General features: G+C 48.1%; 1 protein-coding gene across 6 annotated transcripts in view; it reads left to right on the top strand.

Moving 5' to 3' along the window:
• The window catches only part of dlg2 (discs, large homolog 2 (Drosophila)), a 220566-nt gene that overhangs the window by 150417 nt on the left and 42986 nt on the right, over positions 1–27163 (top strand). For 4 of the 6 annotated variants that reach the window (XM_036522962.1, XM_036522961.1, XM_036522963.1 and 1 more), the window contains exons 5-13: positions 1358–1408; positions 3514–3638; positions 6667–6836; positions 9102–9238; positions 9558–9702; positions 10261–10426; positions 14839–14898; positions 15910–16065; positions 25274–25430. In XM_036522962.1, coding sequence (XP_036378855.1) covers positions 1358–1408; positions 3514–3638; positions 6667–6836; positions 9102–9238; positions 9558–9702; positions 10261–10426; positions 14839–14898; positions 15910–16065; positions 25274–25430 — 1167 coding nt within the window. The remainder of the gene's footprint in view (positions 1–1357; positions 1409–3513; positions 3639–6666; positions 6837–9101; positions 9239–9557; positions 9703–10260; positions 10427–14838; positions 14899–15909; positions 16066–25273; positions 25431–27163) is intronic. The other 2 variants (XM_036522959.1, XM_036522964.1) reach the window with 1 other exon arrangement.

Genomic DNA, 27163 nt, shown 5'->3' with positions numbered 1-27163 from the left:
ATGCACCAAAGGCTATTAACTAACCTGAATTAAAGTGAATAAGTGAATAGCAGTCAGTCATCGTTACTGAAAGCTGAGAGGCGTTAAAAGCGTTAACACGTTAAAAACACAGTTCTGTTGAGATGACTCAGTGGATGAGTACATTTAGCAGCTGAAAGAGTATGGAAAGGGAGTCCTTCACTTTACTCTGTTTTACTTTTTTTAGTCTTTTCTACAGGCTCTCTCTGCCTCCATTATTTTCATCTTTTGCCATCTTCGGTCTTGTGTGAGTTAATAGAATAAATGAATGGTCCTCATTACAAGCTGGGTTCTAAGCTTGATTGGTTGAGTAGGTACTGGCCCATATTCATCAGCTGTTGTGATGTGATTTCTTTGGGAACTCCAGGGACCTCTTTTCAAGTGCTTTTATCATTACCTCTCAAGTATGAGCGCTGCATAAGGCCACTGTATGTGAGGGGGAGCGCTTCTGAAACAGCCAGATTTCTCTGGGTAGCTGCCCCCATCGTAGCAGCAGGTAAATTGATATGGATTTTCATGTCTCAGGCTACAGCCAGCCACCAGATTGAGGCAATTAAGTTGAAAAGACTTGCATGAGCTGGATATTAGGTTGCTGTTTGTCTGGTAATTGAAAAGGCAGCGTGTTCATTGTCATTCCAAAGGCGGTAGTCAAGGCAATTCTGTGTTCCGACCTGCAAGTAGCCATCAATTGTTTCTCCTAAAGGAGGGCACCTTGGGGAAAAATCCATACTTTACTGTTACTTTGTATTCTTCTAATTGCAGTACAGAAGTAATGTTATTTGCCAGCAAAATCAAGTAAGATTCTCAAACTCAAACTGTGGGAGAATAATTTGGTTGGTCATACCAGGCATAACGCAGTTACTGCAGCTGCTGTATAGCTAACTCAGTGCTAGCAGTCATTGTTTGTACTTGTGATACTGTGATACTGTATTGTTTGGGGGGAATTTTTGGATAACTTATGGATGCAGGGCTTGTGAGCCCATTCTGAAAACCACCTTCTTATTCCAAACAATGAACCTGGAACTGAGATTGGCCTCTTTGTTCCCTAAGACCTGTCACTAGCACTGGTTTATCCAGGTTGTATGCGCACAGTTCAGATTTCTGTGTCTAGTTTCGGTCTAATGGGGACATGTTGGTCGCAGCTGTCAGGAGAATATGCTCCTTCTGTTCATGTAACTCAAGTGGCCTCAGATGGCCATGTTATTTCTGTAAGTTTTTTTTTGTTTGTTTGATTGCAGTGTTACAGGGGATGTGATTCAGGGAAAACACCTCCAGTGTTGAACTTACTGGGTGATGCTAATTTTTTTTTTTTTTTTGTTCTGTGTTGTTTTTATTATAGGTCAACGGGACTGAAATCGAATATGAATTTGAGGAGATCACGTTAGAACGGGTGAGTTTCACGAATGGCAACCAAAAGTGGGGGAAAAACCAGTTCAAATTGTGCTTTCTCACTGATCACCCACAGCTTTTGCGATTGAGCTACACCCATTTTAGGGGGTAGATATCCATGGCCATGGCGCATATTGAGATCAACGCTACAAAACGCCATTAAACGCACGAATCGAGCATGCTTTCAAGCAGGCCGTTGGTTCTGCTGTGCTGAGCTACGCAGTATCATACCATCTCTGAAGCGATCTGCACTGAGCCGGCTACTGTGTGACTCAACCCTGTGACGGCCAGCATGCTGTCACTGTGCCGCTTTGTCGCCGCACAGGGACGGGAGAGTGCGCATGCTGACGGCCCAGATGATGACACGCTGTGAAAGCAGCCCCGAGCTTAACCTCACACAGACACCTGCTGAGCGTGACCCCCCCCCCCCCCCCCAGAGAGCCTGAGCAAACATCCCAGCCTGCCATCGACCCACAATCGAAACCTTGCAAGAACAACCTTCAGACCACTGCTGGAAGCACATTAGTGCCAGAGATGATGTAATGTTTGTAGTTCAAATGGACGGCCGGTTGTCTTTGTTTCGGCAGGAAGCCTATCGCTTTCTGGAATGTTTTTCTGAAACAGCCTTGGTTTCTCTTACTGTGTGCATGCAGTGTACAAGAGCAGGTGTTCTTCCATCACCGTAAGAATTACAGAAGCAATTTGTTCATCGGCAGCCAAAAGTAATGGTTTGCTGTGAGGCACTTAGGCAATTACTTTTTCCCCATATTCAGTATATTGTAGATCAGCAAGTAAAGAAACCCAAAGCATTTCCCAACCGAAAAGGAAAAAAAAAAGCTGTCTGTTCATTCTCCGTTAAGGCTAATTGATCTCTACACGACCACTTTAATTACATTCCCTTACAAATATTTATGAGGACTGCAGCATTCTGGGTACTCTCAGTCCCACGGCGCTACAGCGGGCAGTTGCATTTACATGGGCGATGCTGCCGGTTCATTAGAGAGGGCCCAGGCCGATAAGAGGCTTAGCAGACCTCAGATGACATTTTGACAGCCGAAACAGGGCACACATGGCTGGAGACAAAGCAATAACAACGGGAAAGGTCAAAACAACCAAGGGGAGTTGTGATCCCTTCGACTGTGGAGCATCAGGACTGCTGCGCTCTCTGGGCTGAGTAAGGACAGAGCAGCACAGTGTGGCGATTTTCCACCCAGCCACACTGTGTGACACTGTGTTATTGTCATCACCTTGGATCAGTGACCTCCACTTTACAGCCCAATCTCCAAGCTTAAAATGGTGACAAGAGTGTCAAAGTGAGATATCGCTACCTCTCAGCTCACCCCGGACAAGGGCTGTCTCTTTTTTTTTTATTCTCTCTTTTTTAGATCATAAAAGAGAGCCACACAGCATTCATCAACAAAGCATTTAGGGTCTGTTGAGGCTTAATCAGTAGAGTGCCTCGCTCCCAAAGAGAGCGCCTCGCTGCCAGTTTAGTCAGAAGCTGACATTAGTTTTGAGATATGTGTCAGGCAGACATGCGAAGTTTTGATTGACTCCCGAGACAGGAGAGATTTGCATTAAGGACTGAAGTCATCATGCTAATCGCGTCTGTTTTGCAGAGAGCATCTCGTGTTGTGTCACAGGCATGTCATCGTCGTTTCCTGAAAAAGTCCCCCTCGCTTTTAATTTCTGCCTCTGATGTAAATGGACCATAGGAGGTGTTGTTTTTTTTGACACCGCGTCACGCCCACAGCTCAGCTGTCCGTCTGTGTGCGTGCGGAGGGCCAGCCCCCGGGGGGGGTCCCGGTCACGTGATGCTGGTCACGCGCTGGGGCCCGCGCAGCTGAGCTCTCCCGCGCTGAAAAAACAAATGGGGGTGATTGCGCTAGACACTGAATCAGGTTCATCTGCAGCAGCACTTGAGCGCGCTCGCTAACGAGTGCATCAGCCTTTTATTGTTTTTCTTGTTCTAATTGGCGTAGGGGTTGTGTCAATGCGGTGCTTTTCACAGTGTCGCAGAGAGGCACTTCACTACATGGGAGCGTTCGCATCAGAATTACTTGTGCTGTGCTCGTTGTTTAATGTCTGTATTCTCCCATCCCGCAGGGGAACTCTGGGTTGGGGTTCAGCATTGCTGGAGGGACGGACAACCCCCACATCGGAGACGACCCCGGGATTTTCATCACCAAGATCATCCCGGGCGGCGCGGCGGCCGAGGATGGCCGGCTCAGGTATATAGCCTCTCTGTCCATTTCCATGACCACAGTCCTTGTTCTTATGGTCCCTTGCCCTGACCGCGGACCTTGTTCTTACAGGCCATTCCCCTGACTGCGGTCTCTGTTCATAAGATCAATTCCTCTGACCATGGTCTCTGTTCTTATGGTCCGTTGTTCTGACCGCTTGTTAACACATTGTTAACACACCCAAGAGCCCCATCCAAAGATACACATGTTTTCCATTGTCTTAGTGCAGGAACACACAGACAGCGCATGCGCAAATCATCCGGGTTTGAGCAGGAACACGCAACCAGCACATGAGCATGTCAGCGAGGCTTGAGTGGAATGAGCAGACTTAAGAGGGGGCCTGGTGGTTTCGACGGGGGTAACGATAAGCTTGGTAACACGATAAGTGTGCCACCGGAGCAGAGCCGGGTACTGCGTATTCTGCCCAAAAAACGCAGCGGCTTGTTCAGAAGTGGATCAGTCAGCAGTACGTGCGCGCACTGCTATTCCTGGAGCGGTGATGTCACCGTGGTCCCGCTGGTCCCCGCTGGTTGTGATTAAAGCTCTCAGCCTCGTAGTGGCCTCACCGGTGCGGCTGTAATTGCTCCCAGGGGATGCTCCCCGGTGCCGCTTTTTAGCTGATGCCTCCAGATTGCGGTGAAGGCTCTGTAATGGCCTCGCACTGCGCCTGAGCCCTCTCAATTACTTGTTCGGCACAAAAGTTTGCTAATTCTCAGTTTTGTCCCTGTGAGCGCTCGGTTGATTATCTGCAGTGCGGTGCTTTGCCCTGTCATTACAAGGGCTGAAGCTTCAATCGTTTTCACTTGCATATATTCAGCGTGTTTCATTTCCAGGCACATTACATATTTTTGGTGTTTCCAGTCAGACGATATCCTAGCAACCAGCTTGAAAACACGAATTTAATCATCAGCAGATAACGGGGAATTTAGAGGCTGCAAGTTTTTTTTTTGTTTTGTTTCGTTTTATTCTTTCACACTGAAGAATAGTTCATGAAGGGGTCAAGGCTTCAGGAGGGGTTTGGCTCTTGGTGTGCTCACTCGTGAAGATCACAGATGAAAGAGAAATCGGGGCTTGACGCTTACTTTTTTCCCAAGGAGCACATGTGCTCCTAAATTGAAACTTTAGGGGCGCAATGAAAATTTATCAAATAATGTGGTTTTCCTTAATAAAGGGATACGAGGAGACATTTACAAGCAAAATGATTTAAATTTTTTTGAATACAAAAAGTACACTAGGTTTTTAACCGTTCCTGCTTCAAACTTAATTTAATAATTATGTAATTATTTATACTTTAAACTTATTTAAACTGTATACACAGTATAAACGGTATGAACATCTCTATAATAAAGTAGTTGTTCTTAGTTCTAAACACCCGAAAAAAAGTCTACGATCACGTGATTTTTTCAACAGACAACACGTGGTTCAGCGCAATGACTGCGTCATCGTCATTGTTGTTGTTGTTATCAACCTTTTTGTTGGGGAAAAAAAAAAGACGCTGCTCGGGCTGAATTTTTCGCACTGTCGAGCCCTGGAAATACAAATTTCCCTCACTCTTCAAGCACAGTGGTGTTTTACCTAGCACATGAAGGTAAGCAGGATGGTGCTGGGAGATACATTATCATGCCAAAATGTTTGAGTGACACAATGGACCATTCATGTGCGTAGCTGGCATTACATCCACAGCGTCTTGAGATACATAATAAAAATAATAATAATAAAAAAAACCCTGTCCCCAAACCCTCCTCCACAGGAAAGCTTCCTGTATCTGACAAGTGCAGGAAACCAGGTGCTTGATAATGCGTGCCTTGGAACATAGCCAATGAAATATTAACTATATGAAATTTGCTTTCACTCAAGAGTGACTGCCATTTAGAGAAGCAATTACACTGGATACATTCTCTTGCTATATCCTTGCTTGACTTTGGAGGGGTTCGAATGTAATGGGTCCAGGATAAATCACGCAGACATCACAATTAATGGTTTGTTTTCGAGGAGACAGGACGGGAGACAAATGCATTAGGGGAATGGGCCTGGCATCTCAAAGAAATTGAATGGGTTACGGAATACTGCAACCGATTGAGAGAGGCCCGTGTTGTAATGCACAATGGGGGTTTTTTTACCTTACAAATCGTGCCTTTGTGGAGTCAAACAGGTTAAAAGGACACTCGAAAAGCTCACATTGGTACTATTATTTACTGGCTCTGCAGATAACCCTGTGTGAGAAGACGTCACATGCAATCAAGTAAGCTTTCACACATTATCAAATTCTGGGATCCATTTATATGGCTGGAGTTTCACACATTTACACACATTCTGGGATCCATTTATATGGCTGGATTTTCACACATTTACACACATTCTGGGATCCATTTATATGGCTGGATTTTTAGTGGAGCAGCAGGGGTGCAGTATGTTTCTGGAGGCCACTACAGCAGTGCCCCCGTGGGATTTAAACCTGTGGCCCCGCAGGCCAAGAGCCAGGAGTCCCCACCACTGTGCTTTAGCAGGAGTCCCCACCACTGTGCTTTAGCAGGAGGCACTGCAGACGTGTTGGCGCAGAGGCTCTCTCTCTCTCGCTCGCTCGCTCGCTCTCTGGCTGCATCACGGCTGCATGCCTCTGGAGGCTGCGAGTGGGAACGGGGTCTCAGCTGATCCCCCCCAGCACCCCTCAGGAGAGTTCTGTCCTTGGCAAAGGAAGGGGCGGGGGATGTTGGGCCCCCCTGCCCCCCCAGAGGTCGGACCGCAGCAGGGCCCGAAATGTGTGCAGCGAGGCCTCTTTCCTTAACGCTTCCCTCACTCTCTCTGTCTTTCTCTCCCTGTCTCTCTCTCTCTCTCCCCCTTCCTCCCTCTGCCTCTCTCCCTCCCTCCCTCCATCTGTCTTTCTGTCTCTCCCTCTCTCTCTCTCTCTCTCCTTCTCTCCACTTGCCTCCCTCTCCCTCCTTCCTTCCCTTTCTCTCCCTCCCTCCCTCCCTCACTCCCTCTCTCTCTGTCTCTCTCTTCCTCCCCCCCTCCACAGAGTGAACGACTGCATCCTGAGGGTGAATGACGCTGACGTCTCCGAGGTGTCCCACAGCAAGGCCGTGGAGGCCCTGAAGGTGGCCGGCTCCATCGTGCGGCTCTACGTGAGGCGGAGGAGACCCATGCTGGAGACGGTCATCGAAATCAAACTCATCAAAGGACCAAAAGGTTTTTCTTCTCTCTCTCCCTTTCACCTCAGTCAAGCTCAAGACTTTTTTTTATCACCCTCTCCCTCCCATCAGAATGCTTTATTGGCATGATGTATTCTGCATTGTGTACATACTGCCATTGCTTATCACATAACAAAAGGCAAGTCAACAGTGTCGTATGAGAATAATGAGTCAATCTGCGGTAAAATAAATGGGTACATAAGACACTGATTAACAGTGAAGGAAAAGAAAATGATGGTAATAGCAACAATGATGATAATGACTATTATTATAACAGTAGTATTAGTGACAATAACAATGTTCCTAGATTTATTGAAATGCACAGCTCCTTTCTTCTCGGGTTCCCTTTTTTATTTCTGGAGTACTTTTATTTTTGAAGAAGAAAATGTCTCTTATTCCAATCACACCTGGAGGGAAAGTGCAGCTCTGGAAGCTCTCCCAATGAGTAATTCAGTTTTTTGTGTGTTATGTTGTAATTTAGCTGCCTATACTTGTTTATGGTTGTAAAGTCGTTTCCTGAAGCTACTTGGTGTTGGCAGGTGTTAGTGCTGTGAGCCTCAGCAACAGCTGACTGAATGGCCTCTTGAATCCAACTCTTGGCCTCTTAGGGCCTTGTTAGAATAAAGGTGGGGTTTTCTTTTTATAGATGTTTCCAGAACTATATGGGTCATTTATGAATCTTAATTATCAATGGAGATCAGCTTAACTCTTCCCTGCTGTAATCCCCCCTCCCCCTACATCCATTAGAAACAATGAACAATTACTTATGCCTTCCTTTGGGCTGAAAGTAAGAGACATTGGGCGGCAGTGTCCTTTTGCACCAGTGGCAGAGTGGAAACATTATTTCCATTCTCACTGAACCCTGTGTCGTCCCGCCAAAAAAATGTCTGCAGCCAGGACACGGTAAAGTGAAAATGCACAGGTTTCACGTAGAAAGCCCAAGGGTGTTGACAGTGGTTTTCAGGGGAGCTAACACCGCCCCCGGGTGAAACGAACCTCCGCTATGTAAAAATAACTCAGATGAATTATTAAGTGGTTGGACATGAATCAGCACTGTGCATTTGAAAGTGGAAATCCTCTGGGCAAAAGAGAAAGACTCCGGACCCAAAACAGAGGGTTTCAAAGCCCTACGAGTCCACTCCCCTGTGCGTCGAATGCCTGTTTGACATTTCAAGCACACCACTCCCTGATGGAGGAATACAAAGTGTTTAGAGAACAAAAAAAGCTTTGCTTATTTTATTTCAGCCGAGGTAAGTTAATGTCAGCAAGAACCAAGTCTCGTACATAAATCCCGCGCTCCTTATTGCCTCTGGTGGGCAGTGCTGTAGGGTGCATCTCTGAGCAGTGGGCCTCTCGCTCTAGTCTCCATCCTGCTTTTCAACGAGAGGGAAAACCGGCAGGGGCATGTTCCTCAAGTCTGTCTTTGAGATGGATTACATGTCATCACAGTTTACCAGAATTGTCCCTCGTCCCTGATGTTCGGATCACAGAAATTGGGTTTATTGGCCATTATATTAGCAACGCTTCATGCCGGGTCCTTGTTCCCTGGAGGAGGGCAATAAAATCACTCATTTCCTCCGAAGAACGTGTACTTTGCTCAGTGCAGAATTGATCATTAAGACGAACGTAATGAAATTGCTGAGGACATAATCGAATGTCAGATGATTGGTGGTCAGGAAATCGTGGAAATGGATTTGTTTTCCTCGCAGAAAGGGAAACGGCATTCATTCTTGAAGTGGAAGAAAACCTGATTGGGCTTTTCAGAGCTGATGATGTAGGTGTCAGCTTGGTGAAAAGTCGTGGCTCTGGTGATATGTAAAGAGAAGGAAAGGGTTGCCTTCAGACTGGCTCACGCGGCAAGGACCAGGCCAACCTGGCTCGGTTCCAGTGGCGATAGGGCTGGGTAGGCTTGACCAGGGTTGCCTCGTCTCACCGCTCTCAGGCACCCTGCAGTTCATCAGGTGCCTGTGAGTTGCACAGATGACGTCATTGGAGCAGCGCCTATTCCCACTGTAGTGCATTGTGTGACTTGCAGTGTGAAAAATGTCCATTGGCTGCATTTGAGTGTATCAGAGGATTACACGTCAGTGCTCCTTGGTGACTGAGGGCGACGCACTTACTATACAAAGGGCAATTCCAAAATAGGCTTAAAGGGGGGGAAGCATTATACATGGAGGTTGGGATGAGACTGTGAAAGGTGTTGCGCAAGGGTACAGAAGCCATGCTGATAATCCTGTCCCCCTGTCCCTTTGGCTGGCTGCAGGACTTGGGTTCAGCATCGCGGGTGGGGTGGGGAACCAGCACATCCCTGGGGACAACAGCATCTACGTCACCAAGATCATCGAGGGCGGCGCGGCGCAGAAGGACGGCCGGCTGCAGGTCGGAGACCGGCTGCTCATGGTGAGTAGAGACTGGTGGATCGCGGTCACGTGACACCGGGGGCCGGAAGCAGAGGCGGCATTACAAGCCGTGGCAAGAGAGCCGTTTCACCTGAGAAAATCACGTTAGCTCCTCCGTCAGTCAGAGCGGGAGTGGCCGGGCCCGCATGTCCACACGCACGGCGCAGGGGCGCTTAACCAGAGTTTAACCCAGTTATCCCCTTTCCACTACCGCTCCTCCACACGCAGCCTGTCGTCATAATCCAATCGGCAGTGCACCGATCGTGCGTCCACGTAACCCTGGGCTCCCCCCCCCCCCCCCTTCCTCCTCCTCCTCCCAGGTAAACAACTACACCCTGGAAGAGGTCAGTCACGAGGAAGCCGTAGCCATTCTGAAGAACACGTCTGATGTAGTGTACCTGAAGGTGGGGAAGCCCACCAGCGTTTACCTATCGGATCCCTATGGGCCTCCTGATATCACACACTGTGAGTCACACTTCTCTCTCTCTCTCCTCAGATAGTGACAGTTCTAACCTCAGTCTTTTGGGGTGTTTTTAGTTAGATGTTGTATATTAAATACACACACGTAAATAATGTGTCTCTTTTATGTATGCATGTATATATGGGAATGTATATTATGTATATACAGCATTTATTAACGTGTGCTGTTGTAAGCGCTTCTGGTGTGTGTGTGTGTGTGTGTATTTTTTATATCTATCTGTCTATCTATTGATATATCTCTATATATAGATTATTCATTCACACACGCACACACCTGGTACAAATGTCGCATCATTTACTTATCACTAATCACTAATTCTACCCTCTCTAGCCTCTTACTGTTTTAATGTTCATTACCTTGCTACTCACTTTTCCTTTTGTGGCTGTTTGTAGCAGTGCTATTGTTAAGAGCGACAGACAAAACAGAAATTGATAGAGTGACGGAGAGGGATCTATTTATTTTCTATGGGAGGTTTGACAGTTTGGGGACACGTCAGGATACGGGTACACAAATGTGACTGGGCATGTCGCTTTACTCCACAGCCTTCTCCCCAGCCATGGAAAATCATATCTCTCCCCCTGGCAACAACGACACCCTGGAGTACAAGTCCAGTATTCCTCCCATCTCCCCGGGAAGGTACTCCCCCATCCCAAAACACTTGCTCGGGGAGGAGGACGTTAACAGGTTGGATGGTTTCTCTTTCTTACGGTAATTGCCTTTTCTGCCCGAACAGACAGTGCCCGCAGGTCAGACTCTGTGTCCCATCAAAACGTCCGATGGCATATTGGGAAGCCATCCCGCTGAGGTGGCAATGGCCTCTGGCGTCCTCATCCAAAAAATTCCTGTCCCCGGCGAGCGTCCCCCCATCCCCCGTTTGTCGTTGTGCGTTTCCGTGTGGTCCTGTGTCCTATCTCTCCCCCACCCCACCCCTGTTGATCTGGACCATAAGCTCATTAGGATCGGCAGGGCATGCAGAAATAGATGCAACAGCTTTGGGGGCCCCATGGCCAGCCCTCAGATCTGCAGTTGTAAAGGGAGCTAATTTAGCATCAGCAGGTTGGGTCAAACGGATTGGATGTTCGACTGACTTGCAGATGATTTTTTTTTTTGTTCAATGAAATGCTGTCTGAAATATGAAATGTTGTGAAGCTTGCACTCACAAGCCAATTCATGTAACATATCTGGTCCTATATGCGCACTGTAAGTTTCCCGGTAGGTTTCCTGAATTCCATAGCCTTTTTATATCATTGGCTGGAACAGATGGTGATTAAGGCCGTATTTATTTATTCATTTGCTGTTGGATAGGGCTCGCGTTTTCTGCGTGGCGGTTTACTTCGCTGAGTGGGGCCCCTCGACATGAAAACCTGGACGTCAGCAGGGCTCTCCGGGCCTGACCGACCCTCATTAACGGGCGCAGGAGCCGCTAAGTCATCTCACCGGGATCCTCTTGTCTCTTTTCATTTTCCGCCCTAGCAAAACCGAAAAGAATATGCACCATTTTAAGTGCCATTTGACTAAAAGGACGCCCATGGTCTCCTGACACAGTACCTGGGTGAGATGAGAGAAGTGTTTTCATGCCGACTTGGTTGTAGGACAGAGTAGGAGCATGCTCCTTTTTCCTAAAAGGCATGGCACACATGTGTAATGCTTGTTTGTGCACTAGGCAGTAAATAGAACAGCAGAGAGAAGAGACCAAGTATGAGTCATCGAGCACCGTGATTTGTCAGAGCCCCTTTCTGAATAAATACGCACACGCGACAGATCAGAAGCTCGTCCTCCGAGGCCAGGGTGCGGTGTCGGACGGCTCCGCGGCACGCACGGCTCAGCGGGCGGGGGGGGGGGGGGGGGGGGGTAGCGTCTCGGGAGGGGACTTCAAAGCAGCGTCGTCGGGAGCGACGGCACGAACCACCGGCCTAATCAAAGGAGAACGCACTGGCAAAACAGGGAGGGCGTGAACGAGCCGACGCTTTGCAGGAAAGCGGAGGGAGGAGCTCGCCGCCGAGGCTGGGCGGACCCGGGAGAAAGGAGAACAGTCCCCCCCCCCCCCCCCCACAGTGACAGGAGTACAGCTCCAGCTGTGTTTGAGATTGACTCATCACCCCCCCCCCCCCCCATCCATCTGCCCTCGCTCCAGCTCGCGCCGTCAGCCTCATTTGCACCTCCGTACCGAGAGGGGAAGGCGGCCTCATAAAACCCAAATATTTAACGTCAGGGTATCGGAGTTCTAGTTCACTGTCGCATGCGTGCCTTTTAATCCTTTAAGTGCAGCAGCAGCGAAGCTGGAGAATACTCTGTCCCCAACTTGCTCCATCTTATCAGCGAGTCTATACTTTCCCAAGTATGAGCCGCACGTTCGGAATGAACTACGGTGAAACTCAGAGATCATGCTGTGACCTCTTGGTTTTAAGCTCTAAGTGGAGGATTAGCAATCTCCATTCTCTCTCCCTAAGAGGTTTATTGGACTCAGTTGCCACTCTTCGTAGGGACAAATCTTTTGAATTAAGTCAGGGATGCAGTGCACCGTCTTGGATGAAGAAAAAGGCATAATTTTGTCTGCCTGGAAATCAAACTTTTTTCACTGTTCTGCGACTTAGTCGAACATGACTCTTATTTCATCTGGAGTAGAGAAGCAGTGGCTTGTATTTTTTTGTGAAATAACCTAATTTGCAACCACCAAATGGATGCTTTGCGCCAAAAGGTCCATCACTTTCACAGGAGTCATAAGAAAGCATTCAGGGAGTACGTCATACCGTATTTCCCTTCCGGAAAGCCCATTAAAGCACCTGGGCTAGGACCGGCACCAGGGAGGTTCTGAGTCAGGAGCAGAATGGCACCGCGTGAGACTCAGAACGAGGCGGCGTTGGTTTCCAGATCCGCTCCGGCTGCCTCCTCTCCAGCCTCCCGTGAATCATTCAGCGCTGTAATTGGAGCGCGCTCCGTTGGGCGGTGCCGCAGTCAGCCGATAGGTCAATTACTCCTGAGCCCAGCCGGCTGTCGATCAAGCCCAGGCTTCTGGCATTTTAAAGCGTGTTTTTAGTATAGAAATAAAAAGGATTTACTCTGAGGAAAGCTGCTGCAGATGCCTTTAATGAAGGGGGCTTTTTTTTCCTCGATTGTAGAAGAGATTTATTTTGTTAATTCAGCTTAAGGTCTGGCTTCAGCCTGTCCTATCACAGTGGTGATAGCAATCTGTTCCGGTTTACTGATTTAAGCTATATTGGTCGTTGTTTCATGCTATTTCACATCTCTGGACCTGCACTGAATCTAGGCCAGGTCCAAACATAGATCTGAAGCTTTAACTTTTCATGTGCTTGCACCATGGGCTCCTTGCTTCTTTAGCAGCATGTCCTTGTACACAGCCATGCAGCTGCTCACGTAACAGCACAGAGATGTCTCGTAGGGGCAGATGTAAGATGGCCAAGGCAGCAGTGTGGTGTAGTGTTAAGGAGTGAGGCTTGTAACCGTAAGGTTGCTGGTTCAGTTTGCTGCTGGGGCATTGCTGTTGTACCTTTGGGCAAGGGACCAATTGCCTCAGTAAATATGTCCAGCTGTATAAATAGATAAAACTGTATGTGAGTCGCTTTAGATAAGAGCATCTGCTAAATGACAGTGATGTGATGTAATGACCGTGTGAATGTGGTCACATCTCATGCCCTGAGAAACAGAACCACCTCCGCTGTTGAAGTATGGCCTTGGATAGTTTCGCGGGTTTTTTTGACGATAGACAATGCTTTTGTTTCTTTGGTGATGAAGTCAGGGAGCGGCCCTGCAGGAGGCGTGACGTTGCCCATGTCCCTGTGCGGCACGCTCGCTTTGCTTATACACTGTGACACGCCACGGAAATTTTATTAAACCAGAGGCCTGCGGGGGACCAACGCGACGCAAGGCTGACGCGTGACCACTGCAGCTCTGCTGCAGCCTTTCGGAGGATCACGGAGGAAACTGAAACCAACATGAATGAATGGATCAGCATAGCTGTGTAAATACTGGTTAGGTACTAACCTGCAGGCTTAGAGCGCCAAATGTGTTCAAATAGTGTTCACTCAACTCTACAAATGTGAATTGTAGAATATTTGAAAGTGTATAATCACAGGCAGAGGTGCAGGGTGCATATGTGCTGCATGGTGTACATGTGCAGTGGTGATAGAGCATTGATATGATATTCCTCAGTAGTAGCTCCAGTGTTTCTCAGCAGTAATGGTGGGTTTTCTTTGTGGAGAATGTTTCAGAAGGCTCCTCTTCTGGCTTACTTCCACTTCCAGCTCCCGTGTTTTAGCGTGACCTAGAAGCGAGCAAGCGAGGGAGTTGGGGAGATGGGGGGGGGGGGGGGGGGGGGGACACGGCATGCTGTTCGCACGCTCTTTCTGAGTGTAAATAAAGGGGGGGGGTTTCGAATGAAGCTCGCTCAGGGACGGACAGCCACCGCGAGCCATGTCCTCGCAATGATTGGGGGGAAAGTGGGGCACCGAGCAGCAGCTTAGCACCACCGCGCTGGCTTAATCCGCAGGAGCAGAGGTGCGGCTAACGCAGCCAGCGGCCCGCCAGATAACGGTGGCGCGGGAGAATGGCTGTCTCCCCCAGTGCAGCAGGGGCAGAATACACCGCGCTCTGAAGAGCTGGAGCATCAGAACCGTTCCTCAGTTTAAACAGCCATACCCCGGCCATAAGCCTGCGATTTAAAGGTCCCAGTTTCAGGCCAGAGCTCTCCTGCTGTGCGGGATTACTGCTTATCCCTCAGCGATTGGTGCACTGGCATGTTGGTTGAGGCATCGATTGATTGATTACTGCGTGGCTTATGGGGTCGATCTGAGTCTTCGAGATGTGTTGTGTCTCAGCTGTTCCCCTCTGGTGTAAAATGTAACGTTCACTTGGTCTTCTGTCGATCGTCTGGAGTCGTTCAGTTTGTGTCAGTGTGTCTCGTCCGACATTCACCAGTAAAAAAAATGTATGTTTTTTTCTGTGTATCTCTGCTGTATTTATTTAACGCCTCATTTAAAAAAATACGTACATAGTGTGTGTATCTGAAATGAAAACAGTATCTGTCCAGATCCCTGTGATGTTGACTCTTGAAGCGGCTGGCGGTGTCATGTTGTATTTACAGATTGTTTCTCTCTGATTAGAAATGCCTCATTAGATGACGGGGAGAGTCACAGGTTTGATTCCCAGCACTTCCAGTTGAGGTGAGGCCCCTGGTTAGCAGTGTCTCTATTGTGCCTAAGCTCACTGGCCCCCTGGGCGGGGCCTCAGATGAGGCTTAGGGCAGTCACTGGCTAAGAAGCGCATTGCCTCCAACACATCACCTGCTCTTCTGTCTCACACACTCGCATGCATTCCAAGAGTTTGCCGTTCACTGTAACCGAAAAAAAATCTCATTTCACACTGACAAAAATAACATTGACTCACACAGTTCCTTACAGTATGTGTGCATGGCAGTGTCTAACGAGGTGTAAAGACCCTCACTTTCTTGCATAACATGGCTACCAGTGGTGGAGGGATGTGGGAAGCAGCTCCAAGATGATTCGGCGCAGAGGGGAAAAAATTCCCATAATTCCTCAGGCCTTGCAGATAAGAGCTGGAATTCACAGAAGTGGAATGAGTTAATAGACGCAGAACCTAAGTGATGTGCTCCGCTGCCCACATAACCAGAGCTTCTGAGAGTATTGGGTCCGTCCAGTGAAGTGGGCAGGCAGCAGGAGCTGCAAGGCCATTGTTTTGATTTGTCAGAAGAGCAAATGAGCATGCTCACAAAAAGCAATCTGTAGAACCTGCTGTGTAAAGCAGCATTGCTGCCGTTCCTCTTAACAGCAGTGCAAACCAAGGTAAGACCACAAGTACGTCCTTAACCTCCTTTTTTATATTTCCAATTCTCGATAAAATCTGAGATCCTGGAAGAATCCCAGCCCCGTTTTTGAATAGAATTTTCGAATTTTCGATTTTAGAAGTTTCCCCCCTCAAAGCAAAGAAAATTTTGCAATCACCTGACAAATCCAAGACCAAGCATCACAACCTTGTGTGGCTTTAACTGTAACGGGCGTTTTGTGAGCGTGCGTCTAAGCTGCCTGTGAAAGTGGCCCCGTCCCCGACTCACGTGTCCCCCCCCCCCCCCTCCCCCCCAGTCCCCGGCAGCCGTGCTTCTCTGCTCCATCCTCCACTAACTGCCTCTCTCTCTCTGCTCTCCTCTCTGCTGCCAGGCCTCCAGAGCCAGTTTACAGCACTGTGAACAAACTGTGTGACCGCGCACCTTCCCCCCGACACTACTCCCCCCTGGAGTGCGACAAAAGCCTCCTCCACTCCGTACCCTTCCCTCACTATCACGTAGGCCTGCTCCCCGACACGGAGATCACCAGGTACAGACCCCCCCCCCCCCATGTCTGTCCGTCCGTCCGTCCGCCCGCATGCCACGTCGTCCTCCACGCATCCCTGCATGTCTGCATGTGGTTCCGCCCCCACCTCCTGCTGGGGCTGCTCACTCCGATATCCTGCACGCACCTGTAGTTGCTGTTACCTTAAGCACCGCCCCTCAGGCCACTGCAACTGTAGCACAACTGTAAGAATGCATGGGTTATTTCCATACAGATTATGAGTGATTTATATATTTAATCTCTTGTAAAGGGTCATAATAAAACACGGTAACGATGAGGGGGTTTGGGTGGGGTGGGAGGTGTGACATCATCTGCCTGCAAGCCATCTGCTCGGCATGTGTGTTCTTGTCCCGTGTGAATCGATTTGGTTGTTTTTGCTTTGTCACATAGCTCCACAGGAGTTTGAGCTCAGATGGAAAATTCTAGGCCTTGATTGCCTTTGTGATAGATCACTGTACTCGAAATGAGTGCCTTTGCTTTCTTCTTTTTAATACAGATAATTCTCAAGGTTGTTATTAACAAATGAAACACAGAAATGGCCTCCAGCATTTGTTGTGTTTTTTTATGTGTTTGTCCTTTGACGGCGTTATTGGTTATAGGGACAAGCTTTGTGTAAAAGACGGGAGCTTTTTTGGCTCAGTGACACAGCTGGCAAGCTCTCCCTAAGCTCAGATCTCATTTTTAGTGGAAGCTTCCGGAAGCTTTCCCTGTTTCTGCGACGGGCTCAATTACTTTTGGTGCTCTTTTCACAATTTGTTAATTGGCTGCCATGGGAATATAAACAATTTACATTTAAGCAGGAGTATCAGATAACCAAGGGCGCAGATACTGTAAGGGAACCGACAGTGTCCAGATAGGTAAAAAAATAAACATATATATATATAGTGATAATTTATCAGCAGTATCTTGTTTGTTTGCATGTAATCCCCATTTTGGAGTATGGCGAGAAGTGGCACTTCACCCCATTTGAGCCGGGATTGTTTATCCCCTTGGTTTTGTGAATGATTTATTGATGAGGCAAATATCTCTGCATACAATCAGTAGCATCGGGAGTGTTATTTCTGCACATGAATAAAGCATGAGGAAACGGCTCCTATCCGGAGCCGTTTTTAAACCGAGCCTGTTCCCGGGCCCCTCCCGCGATGCCCCCCAGGGGAAGGAAGGGCCCCCGTGATCAGTCACCTGACCAGTCACCTGACACACTGCTCGCCAGCGCAGCGCTCCGCCCTACCCTACTGTGAGACGTCTCTGCCCTGCCTCTGCCAGTTAGCGCGCGGTTTGCGGCGTTCATCGCTGCTCTGTGTCTGGCCGTGTTTCCGCAGGAAACGAGAGCGTTCTGCAGTCCGCAGAGAATCGGTGCGTGAAACAGGCTTGCATCACTGCCATCTTTGTCGTTACAATGAACACGCGCAGATGGAGGTGCACAGGCGTGTGATCGTGGATGTTTGTCATAGAATATATAGATGCGCATGGAGCGTTCGTCAGATCTACAGTGCGCTGCATATTTCTCCATAAAGTTTGTACCAGGCTTGCCTGTCATACCAGCAATTTTTTTTGTTTGCTTCTTTCTTTTGTGTTTTTTTCTCCCACTTTGTATGATTTTGAATGAGGTTGAGTCTGAGCTTGTGTTCAGCATTGTAGCATAGTGGTAAGGGCCAGGGCTTGTAACCATGAGGTTGCTGGTTCAGTTCCCATCTGGGGCACTGCTGCACCCTTGGGCAAGGTACTTAACCCAGAATTGCCTCAGTAAATATCCAGCTGTATAAATGGACAACATGTAAAAACTGTACCCTATTTTAAGTCTGTCCGGATAAGAGTATCTGCTAGATGATAGTAATGTAACGGGTCTACATTGCATTAATCTCACATACATACACGGCGTATACAGAACGTTCATCTTTGTGTTCTGAGATTGGGCAGTAGATAACACCGTGCACAGGTCTGGATGCCGGAGCTCAGACTCCGGCCTTCTGCTCGAAGGAGCGCCTCGGCGGACGTGTCGGCTGTGGGCAGCGGGAGCCCACTCCCCGCTGGAGAGGCGCTCCGTGTGGGCACTCGTTAGCAGCGCTCTCCCTGCACGAGGGCGCCTGACAGGACTCATCAGAGCTTCTCACCAGGCGCACGTCATCTGCGCTCACATGCGGGAGCCACAGCAAATTAGGACGTGGGCGATCCGCGTTCATTTCAGACAAACAAACGCCACGCAGTTCCGCGTTACTTTTCTGCTTATGAATATTTCACTCCCTTAATAGTGCATGTGCTGCGTAAATAAGGCGCTAAGTGCTTGTCAATTTTGTCCTGTTAAAACCTGCCAAATTTTTTTGAATAAACACACATCTTGCGCAAGCATCTCGACATGTTAATTTGAGATGCATTCAGTTAAATAAGAAGGATTTTTAACTTGCATGTCGTTACTGATTTTTCAGCCCATGTTTGAATCATATTTTATTGAAAATGCATATTTAATATTCATCTTGAGAATTTTTCTCTGAAGTGGAGAAAGGGATATTAATTCCATTCGTCCTTTTATGACAATCTTCGTTTTGATTTTACCATCGCTGAATTTCTCTCCTGTGTCCCTTTACAGTCCTCCAGCGTACAGTTTAAAACGTAATCCCTTTGTCTAAAAACAAGCTACCGAATGCAGAGTAGTAATTAATTGACTTATTTGTCGGAAGAAAAGAACAATTGGTTAATTAGCCCTGAGAGAATGTCTGAAGCTGCGCTCTGTTTGCAGAACTTCTATTGAGAGCGCTGTGCGTACAGTGTGAGGGAGTGCGATTGGAAGCCAGTCCTCTCGCTCTTTGTATTCCCCTGGCGCCTTGAAGTCAGAGCAGTGGCACTTTCAGTTTTATAATCCAATTAAAGTTTAGAGGGCTTTGCTTTTGTGAACGGTCTGCTCCACTGAACCAAGATGCAATCAGCCTGTCTCTTTAACCCCTCTCTTCCAAAGCTGAACAGTAACGCAGTCTAAAGGTCACCTCTTTCACCTTTTAGTGTAAAAGGCATACTGTTCTTATGGTTAGGACCACTTGAATGCTGACTGTAAGAGCTGGATGTGCCCATCCAGATGCAGAGGTCTCTGTGACCTCATTGGTTATTGCCTCTGCTTCACTAATTGACAGAATACAGTTGTGAACTCATGTTAGGGTGTTATAATGCCGTCAAACTTGAACGGATACACTTTAGTTCTTTTGTGCTGGAAGCCAAAGCCACTCTGGCTAAGAGCGTCTGCTAAATGAATGCAGTGTAACAAGAGAGGGACAAAAGGCTGCCCTCTGAAGGCCTTTGGGACAGTTTTGCAGTGCAGTGCAGTTTTGCACTGACAGTGGTTCTGCGTTAAAGTGCCATGGAGCCAAAATGTCGTTCATCCACGAAAAAGCACTGGTCCTTCAACGACCATTGTCTGGGAGAGGCCAAGCTTAAAGAAAGGAATCTATTTTGGCCGTCCCCTGGACCGCGACCTGTGTCCCTCTCCAGCGTCTAATGAGCGGTGATCTGAAAATGAACATATCGACACGGGCGCAGTGGAAAGGACAGTGGCTTTTCAGCGGAGCGGCTCTTTCTCAGACGCTCTGTGTGGTGCAAGCTGTGTATCGACGCTCCCCTGTACAGATCCCTTTAAGGGCGGCCGCCTGTTCTTTTTTCCTCCGCGTTTGCTTAATGAAAACTCGCAGCCGTTGGATATCGATCCCCCCAGCGGTCGGTGATTCACTCAGAGGGGGTTTGGGCGGAATCCAATGAAGCGCCTTCACAAGCCATATGAGCATCTGGGGGCGACCGCCGCATGCGGTGTCCAGAAAGCCGTCCTCATCGTCAGTGGCCCTTTTCATGCTTTCAAAGTGCAGGCCACAGCTCAGAAACTTCCAGCTTGTGTTTGTTAACACTTTGTTGCCTTTGCCCCCCTCGCTTTAAGGGGGTGAGCTTGTCACACGCCAGCTCTGTCCAGGGAAAAACAGGCCCTAAGAGCCGCCGGAATGGGAGCTGGTGACGGTCATGGTCAGGTCACAGAGATCTACCCTGATCAGAATGCATCTCCCCGGGAAAAGGTACAGGCCGAGCGAACGTCGACGTCCCCGCTCTCCCGTGAGGTTCTGGTAAGAGCGGTCTTCCGCGCCCCCTGCAGACTGGCTCAGCTGCCGTGGAGTGAGTGCGTGGCCCCAACACTGGACCCCCCTTGGCACTCCCCCCAGCCCGTGCGCCTGCACGACCCAGTGAACCGCGGTGGCGATGAAGCAAGCGGCTCTGGCGGCCTCCTGCTCTGCCTCGGCCTCCCGCTCTGCCTCGGCCTCCCGCTCTCCCGCTCGCCCACTCTCCCCGGGGCCGGGTTATATAGGTCACACTCCGCTTTATCTCCACCGAAACGCGTTTGCCAGACACGGGGATGAGAGCGCGCTAGTGAGCCCACTCTGCAGTGCCTCTTAATACCCCGGAGTCTCAAGAGCCCCTCATCGGAAAAAGGGCTTTCAGAGCTGCTGTTTACACGTACGTAGCATGTATAAAAGCTCTCTCCATAACCTCCACCCACCTAAACTGAGGAATAATATCTCAAAAGACCAATTTACCTTTGACTTTTCTGTTGCTTGGTTTGTTGTAACCTTCCCCACCATCCTGTTTGTTTCAGTATCTTCCCTCAATGTCTCAAGTTGTGTCATTTACATACGTTAATAACCATTTTATGCCACACTAAGTTTTTTTTTTATTTTCGGGTTTACCTTGTCCCCATTACCCTTTTGGTTTTCAGGTCACAAAGTTCAGAGTCAGTCACCAAGGGTATTAATTTTTTAATTAAGGACCCGTATGTCCATCTCTGTATTTGAACCTGATGCCAAAGTTATCCTCCCTGAACCTTCAGCATAGCAGGTGACATAGATGAGTGTATTTCCAACCTGGACTATGGCTTGAGGGACTTTATGGAGCTGTTAACTGTATACTGCTCTAGTGCCAACGTCACTTAGCCAGTTGAGTGTTCATTGTCACAGACATGGGTTTCTGGAAATGTGTTCTAAGAAAAAGACACAAATGAAAATGTATCTTTAATTTCTGTTCGTTTGTGCCACTTGAACAAATTATTAAAGAACAAGTGCACCGTGTTCACTTTATTTATCAAAAGAGAATTAACTGTCGACTGAACAGCTTCACTTTGTACTAACACACCTGAGACACAATACTGTAGTCACTAAGAATTCATGGCACAAGTGACTATGAATAAATGCACAAAAGCCAGAAGAAAATTGGTGCTCAGCTAATAGGTCAGTCAAATCTTATTACCAGAGAGCTGAGCTGCAGGTAAAACAGACACACAGCATAGGGTGGGTCCCAAGGACCAGGCTGGCCATCACTGACATTAACTTAAATGTACCCTACTAACTGCTTCCATCTGCCCGTATTACATGGACAGCATTTATACAGGACTATATTTCTACATTTCACAGCCTGAGGGCTGCTGTTCTTTTCATGCCAGTGGGATTCCGCCCCTACAAAGGGTAACCGTGCTGTATTTGTGAATATTGAAATCTATCTGCCGGGGTGTTGTGAATTGTGTTGAATGTATCTTTATGTTTAGTCGCACAGTGCCACGTGTCTGTGGATACCCCCTGCTGTGCGTTTTACCTGAAAGCTGAAAAGCAGTGTGTGCTGCTCTCCAAGCGTGAGGCCGTCAGCGTGCGTTTCCTCTCCCTTGTACCAGCGGCCACTCATCCCGGCGGCCTTATTACAGCGGAGCCTCTCGCGGCCCACGCCGATCCAAGCTGGCAGGCGGTTGCCGTGGCGCAAAAGGCCACACAGAGGCTAGCAGGAGGGCTGCCCGCAGGAGGGGGGCGGCGATTGCCCCCTTCGGTGAAGTCCGCTTCGGTGTATCAAACAGCATTTGGAAACAGGCGAAGGCCAAGATAGGCTTCTGACTGACACATCAACCTGTCACTCCGACGCTGTTTGGCAGTTGTGTGGCTTCAGAAGTGTGGCTTTAGTGTGACTTTAATGGGCGGGACAGCACCAGACCGGATTAATAACCAGGGTCAGCGAAAGGCATGCGGAACAAGTCTGGAAGATCCTCTCCTCTCTATGCCAAAAATGGCAGCCCTCTGCCCAGCCTGGCAACAGCATTTCAGAGCCCAGTGAACTGCAGCAGCGGGATGAAATGAGGCTACACTTGCATACTGAAACCCCTCCCACTAGCACCCGTGCACTCTGAGATAAAAGGCCACCAGCCGGACGAGTGGCGGGACCCCCCTCCCTCTCACCCCCATTGGTCTGTCTTCCTTCCTGCAGGGGTTCTGCGTTTCACACACAGAGCGGCAAGATGATCATTTTTCAGAGAAAAAAAATCATAAAAAATATGGGTGTAGGTATGTTAACAGAAAATTGCCTCTGCAATTTATGCAGTTCAGAGTTGTACAGCTAGTTGGTCAACTGTAATGACGAGCCAGCAGCGGGGGCTGCTAAATTGGGACTCAGGGACACTACCTGTATCCTTGAGCAGACGACATTAATAAGTTATATATCTGACAACATGCTGGAAATATTAAGTAGTTCTCCGCGGCCTCAAAAGGTCATGTGAAGATGACGGCTCTGACTGGAGAGATTTTTAAAGGTCAAACATTGGGCATGAAAGGGCAGGAGCGAGTGTATTTGAGCAAAATGGAATATTAATCCCTCTCAATTTTTGATCACACTCATTATGCACAGCATATTACTTTGAAAGGAGTCACATTGCTTTGTCATTGAAGCTCCTGAGGCGGGCGGGGGGGGCCCCGAGTGATCCCACTGTACTCCAGAAGGCCTCCCTTCTTTCTTCTTAGGGAATGAAAAAAAAAAAAACACAATGAAAATGTCTTACCAGGGTGCATCCAACCAAACACATTCCATGATTTACACTTTTTTTACGCTTTACAAATTGCCTCTGGTGTCTCGGACCTTTTGCTGATACCTGAAGATAGAAACAGTTACCATAGGGTGAGCCAATGGTCGTCATTCTGAGAAGGTTCCCCTGGCCTGCGTATCTACCAGAAACTTTCAGAAGATATGCGAGTTTTTAAGCATCTCTCCATGTGGCGAAAGGTTGCCTCAAAGACAGGGCATCGTGGGTCCTGAATATCCAGGAGACATCCACTCCGCGTCCTTTGTCCAGCTCCTCATCGCCACTTTACTCCGCTCTTCACAGGGGCATCACTTATTCAGCCAGCACGTGCCCCCTGACTCCAGAGCAAGCGCTCACATACTGCAGAAACGTCCACTTTGACTGTTTGGAGCGCTGTGGGCCTGAAAGTGCTGGAAGAGGCCTCGCACCTTAAAACCCCCTTTCTGAGCTGGCAGGCAGTAGGCACAGAGAGGCCTTCTGTACCGGTGTGCAGTGAACGCCTGAAAAGTGACATGCTTTTACTGTTGCAATGACTCACTCAGTGTGAGTGGAACGTGCTGATTGCACGTTTAGATGCTCTGTACAGGTAACATGGCAACGGCACACGTGTGTCTTGGGTTAAAAGGGCATGTCTAGCTGAGTGGTCACATCAGGTGTGCACCTCAGATATGCATCTGATTTAGTACATTGTGTGATGATAATGGAAACGTTCACTGTTGTTGGAATATGTGTTGTTAGTTCAGTTATCAGGGCATCCTGGTGTTTATTTTGCTGTTGCAAAGGACAGTGATTGCCTTTACCCTACAAATTGGGGTCTATTCACACAGAACTTGCTGGTGAAATTCTACCCTGTTTATGCAGGGAGACTAGAGATGATTTGTTTTGTTGACATTTCTGTATTGCGGCAGTTTGGGATATCTGCCGAAAAGTGGGAATCGGCCAAATTCAGCGTGAATGTGAATGTGAAACCAACTGAGAGTTCACAGCTGAATGAGAAATTGCCGAAAATTTGCAAACAGACATCCAGTGTAGTATAATAAGTGTTCTGTGGATGGTTTATGCTCTATCTATGTTGATAAACGTTTTTTTATTGCTGTCGTGCTGCCACCTAGTGGTGGGTTTTAGTGAACACAACCTTTTTTAATATCGGCAGTGCGTAAATCAAGAGATTAGCCTGCCCTCTAATCACAGCACTGATCAGCATGATTCATTGCAGTTTCATTGTCTGATTTAGTTCACATGCATGTTCAGTAAGTCATTGGTCAGTTTATCATCGCATGGAAACCTGCTGGTTGCAGTAACTGTAACAGTATTTCACATGTCCATTTTATGTTTCCTAGTGCATTCTATTCTATGCTACTTTTTTCTCTCCAGTTATTATATTCATAATATTATACTTTGGAACTTGTTTAAATTAGATGCTATATTTGATGATATTCAGCTTCATTTTTGTTAGTAACGGTTAACTTCAGCTTTAAGTATTCTAGGTAAAATCACACCCTTGGTAAAATGACATGTGGGAAAATGACACCCGGGTGTGGCAGAGCACAGAGGGCTGTGGCCATTAATGTGCAAACTCACAGACCGCATGAGCAATGGGGTATTTCTGTTTGCTCCACCTGGAGGCCGGAGGTGGCATTTCAGCTAGGCGTCCATCCAAGCTCACAGAAGAGATGGTGCTTGACAGGTTTGGACTAGAACGGACACGCTGGCCCATTTGCAGTGACCCGGCGGGGAACTGATGGAGCGCTACATTTCCGCAACTGGGTCAGAGGAGGTGTCTTTCAGAAAATGTCGCATGGTGACTGATGCTGTCTGTGGCAGAACCTCAGATAGTTCAGGCAGCATTCAAATCATGTTGTAGACTGGCCTGGTACATTGGAGTTTTATCTCATTTCCCTGCTCTTAATTTTAATTCAGTTTCTGTCTGATAGATGACATCAATTCTAGTGACGCCATGTAATCATAAATATGTTGAAAGTTGTTTTATTATCTGAAGAAAGTTATTAAATACCGTCAATCAGTATGGCCTGATTTAACAGTCTCAGTCAGCGTTTCATACAGAGCTATTTGGGTTCCTGCTGAAATGCAGTTATTTGGGGACTCTCCTCTGGCTGCTTGTCTGTGCATCGCTGTGTGTTGACACTGTGAGGCTCCCGTCATCAGGCGCAAACCCCTCGTCTAAAGGAAACGAGTTGGAAGTGGGACATGCACTGTTTAAGTAGGGCAGTCCCCTGTTGGGCATCTGTCATCGGTAGGCTGTGTGCGTCTGAGTGAGAAGTTGGGGCCAGCAGGCTCCTTTGAACATGTGTCACGTCTGACCGCTCGTTACAGGGAGCCCCGCAAGATCGTGCTGCACAAGGGCTCCACGGGCCTGGGCTTCAACATCGTGGGCGGTGAGGACGGCGAGGGCATCTTCGTTTCCTTCATCCTGGCGGGAGGACCGGCGGACCTCAGCGGGGAACTGCGGAGAGGAGACCAGATACTGTCTGTGAGTAAAATGCCATCACACACAGACACACGCGCGCGCACACACACACACACAGACACACACAAACACAGCCTGTCTGTGAGTAAACGTCTACCCCCTCTGACACACACAGCCTGTCTGTGAGTCAGAATCCTCCCACACACCCAGAGCCTGTCTGAGTGAGTAAACCCGCTCTAACACACACACATGCACACACACACGCAAAACCACAGAACCTCCCACAGATACATCCTGTCTGAGTACAGTGCCATCCCCCTCTGACATACACAGACCCTGTCTGTGAGTAAAAAGTCACCCTCTCCAATACTCACAGAGATCCCGTCTATGACAACAGTGCACTACACCTCCCACGCTCTCAGCTTGCCTGTGTGTACAAATCCGTCCCCCTCCAACACACAGATCATGTCTGTGAGTACAAGTCTGTCCCCTTGTAGCACACAGATCATGTCTGTGAGTGAAACAATTTTCCTCCAGCACAAATATACTCTAAATGAAATGCCATCCCTATTCAACACAGACAGTACTTGTCTGTGAGTAGGATGCAGTCCCTCTCCAATACTCACAGGTGGTCTCCTTTAGCACTCACCAGCAAATATAGCTCCTGTCCGTGAGCACAATACCACGGTTTTGTCACAGGAACTTTATCGTAAACGGCTATCCCTCGCCTAATGCACACAGATCCTGTCTGTAAGTAATCCAATGTTCCTCTCTGCCACTCTCTGCTATAACATTGCTTTCTCCTCATAATAAGCATCACTTTAAGTACCATTGCTGTCTCTTACTGTTGCATGAAAGAACTCAACGGAAGCTCTGAGCACTGTGCTTTAGATGACAGAAAAATGACAGTAATTTAATAGAATACAGTGGTTAAGTGACTTTTACCTTGATAATAAAAAACAGCATGTGTAATACTTCAGCTGTCTCCTAAAAATAACCTCAGGCTTGTCTTAAAGGGGTGTTTGAACACGAATGAATGATTTTAGATATTTGTCATGCAGTTGTTTTAATTGAGTCACTATGACTAATCCCTTCTACTGTATGTAGGTCACATGTGCTTGATATGTGTTGATGTGACATTTGTTTAGGAGCGTACCTGCAAGATAAAGGTAAAATGACAGCGCAGTCGTCACAAGCAACTTTCAAGGGGTATCCGTTGCCCCATATAGGGCACTCGTTCCTGTGCCTGTCAGCAGGGGGGTGGCGTACGATGAGCCAGCTGGCCACGCAGATTTCCCCAGGTCGTTTCCCCTCAAGCAGCAGTCATAACCATCCAGCAGTCATGTGAAAAGGATTAGAACATTGTCCAAACGCCTGTGGTATGATGTCACCTGAAGGGTGACAACAGTGTACCCTCCCTTTTTTCCTGTGGCCTTGTTGTGTTAAATGCCGACCGAGCTTCAGGCCAACAGATGCGAATACCCCGGAAGACTCAGACCACAGTCGCCAGCAGCAAAACACCACCTACAGACGGAAGCATGGTGTTTATTTCCCTTTTTACTGAAAATGGGGTGTTTCAGAGTCACTGATCCACCAGATGGCGCCCTTGTTGTGTTACCTTGCCCAATCATCTAACAGTGCATATAAAAATATGTATACCGAGCGACTCGCTGAATTTAGACAACAAGGGTGTCACTTTTAGGGTAAATATAACAATACATTTTTAAAAGTACAAAAATAAATGGCATCTTTGTTCCAGCAGAGGGCACTAACACATCATTGTGCAAAACACCCGG

The sequence above is a fragment of the Megalops cyprinoides genome, chromosome 3 (assembly GCF_013368585.1).
Source record: "Megalops cyprinoides isolate fMegCyp1 chromosome 3, fMegCyp1.pri, whole genome shotgun sequence".
In the NCBI taxonomy this organism is placed as follows: domain Eukaryota; kingdom Metazoa; phylum Chordata; class Actinopteri; order Elopiformes; family Megalopidae; genus Megalops; species Megalops cyprinoides.
Note: the sequence above shows the minus strand (reverse complement) of the source record. Positions and strands in the feature narration are given on the sequence as shown.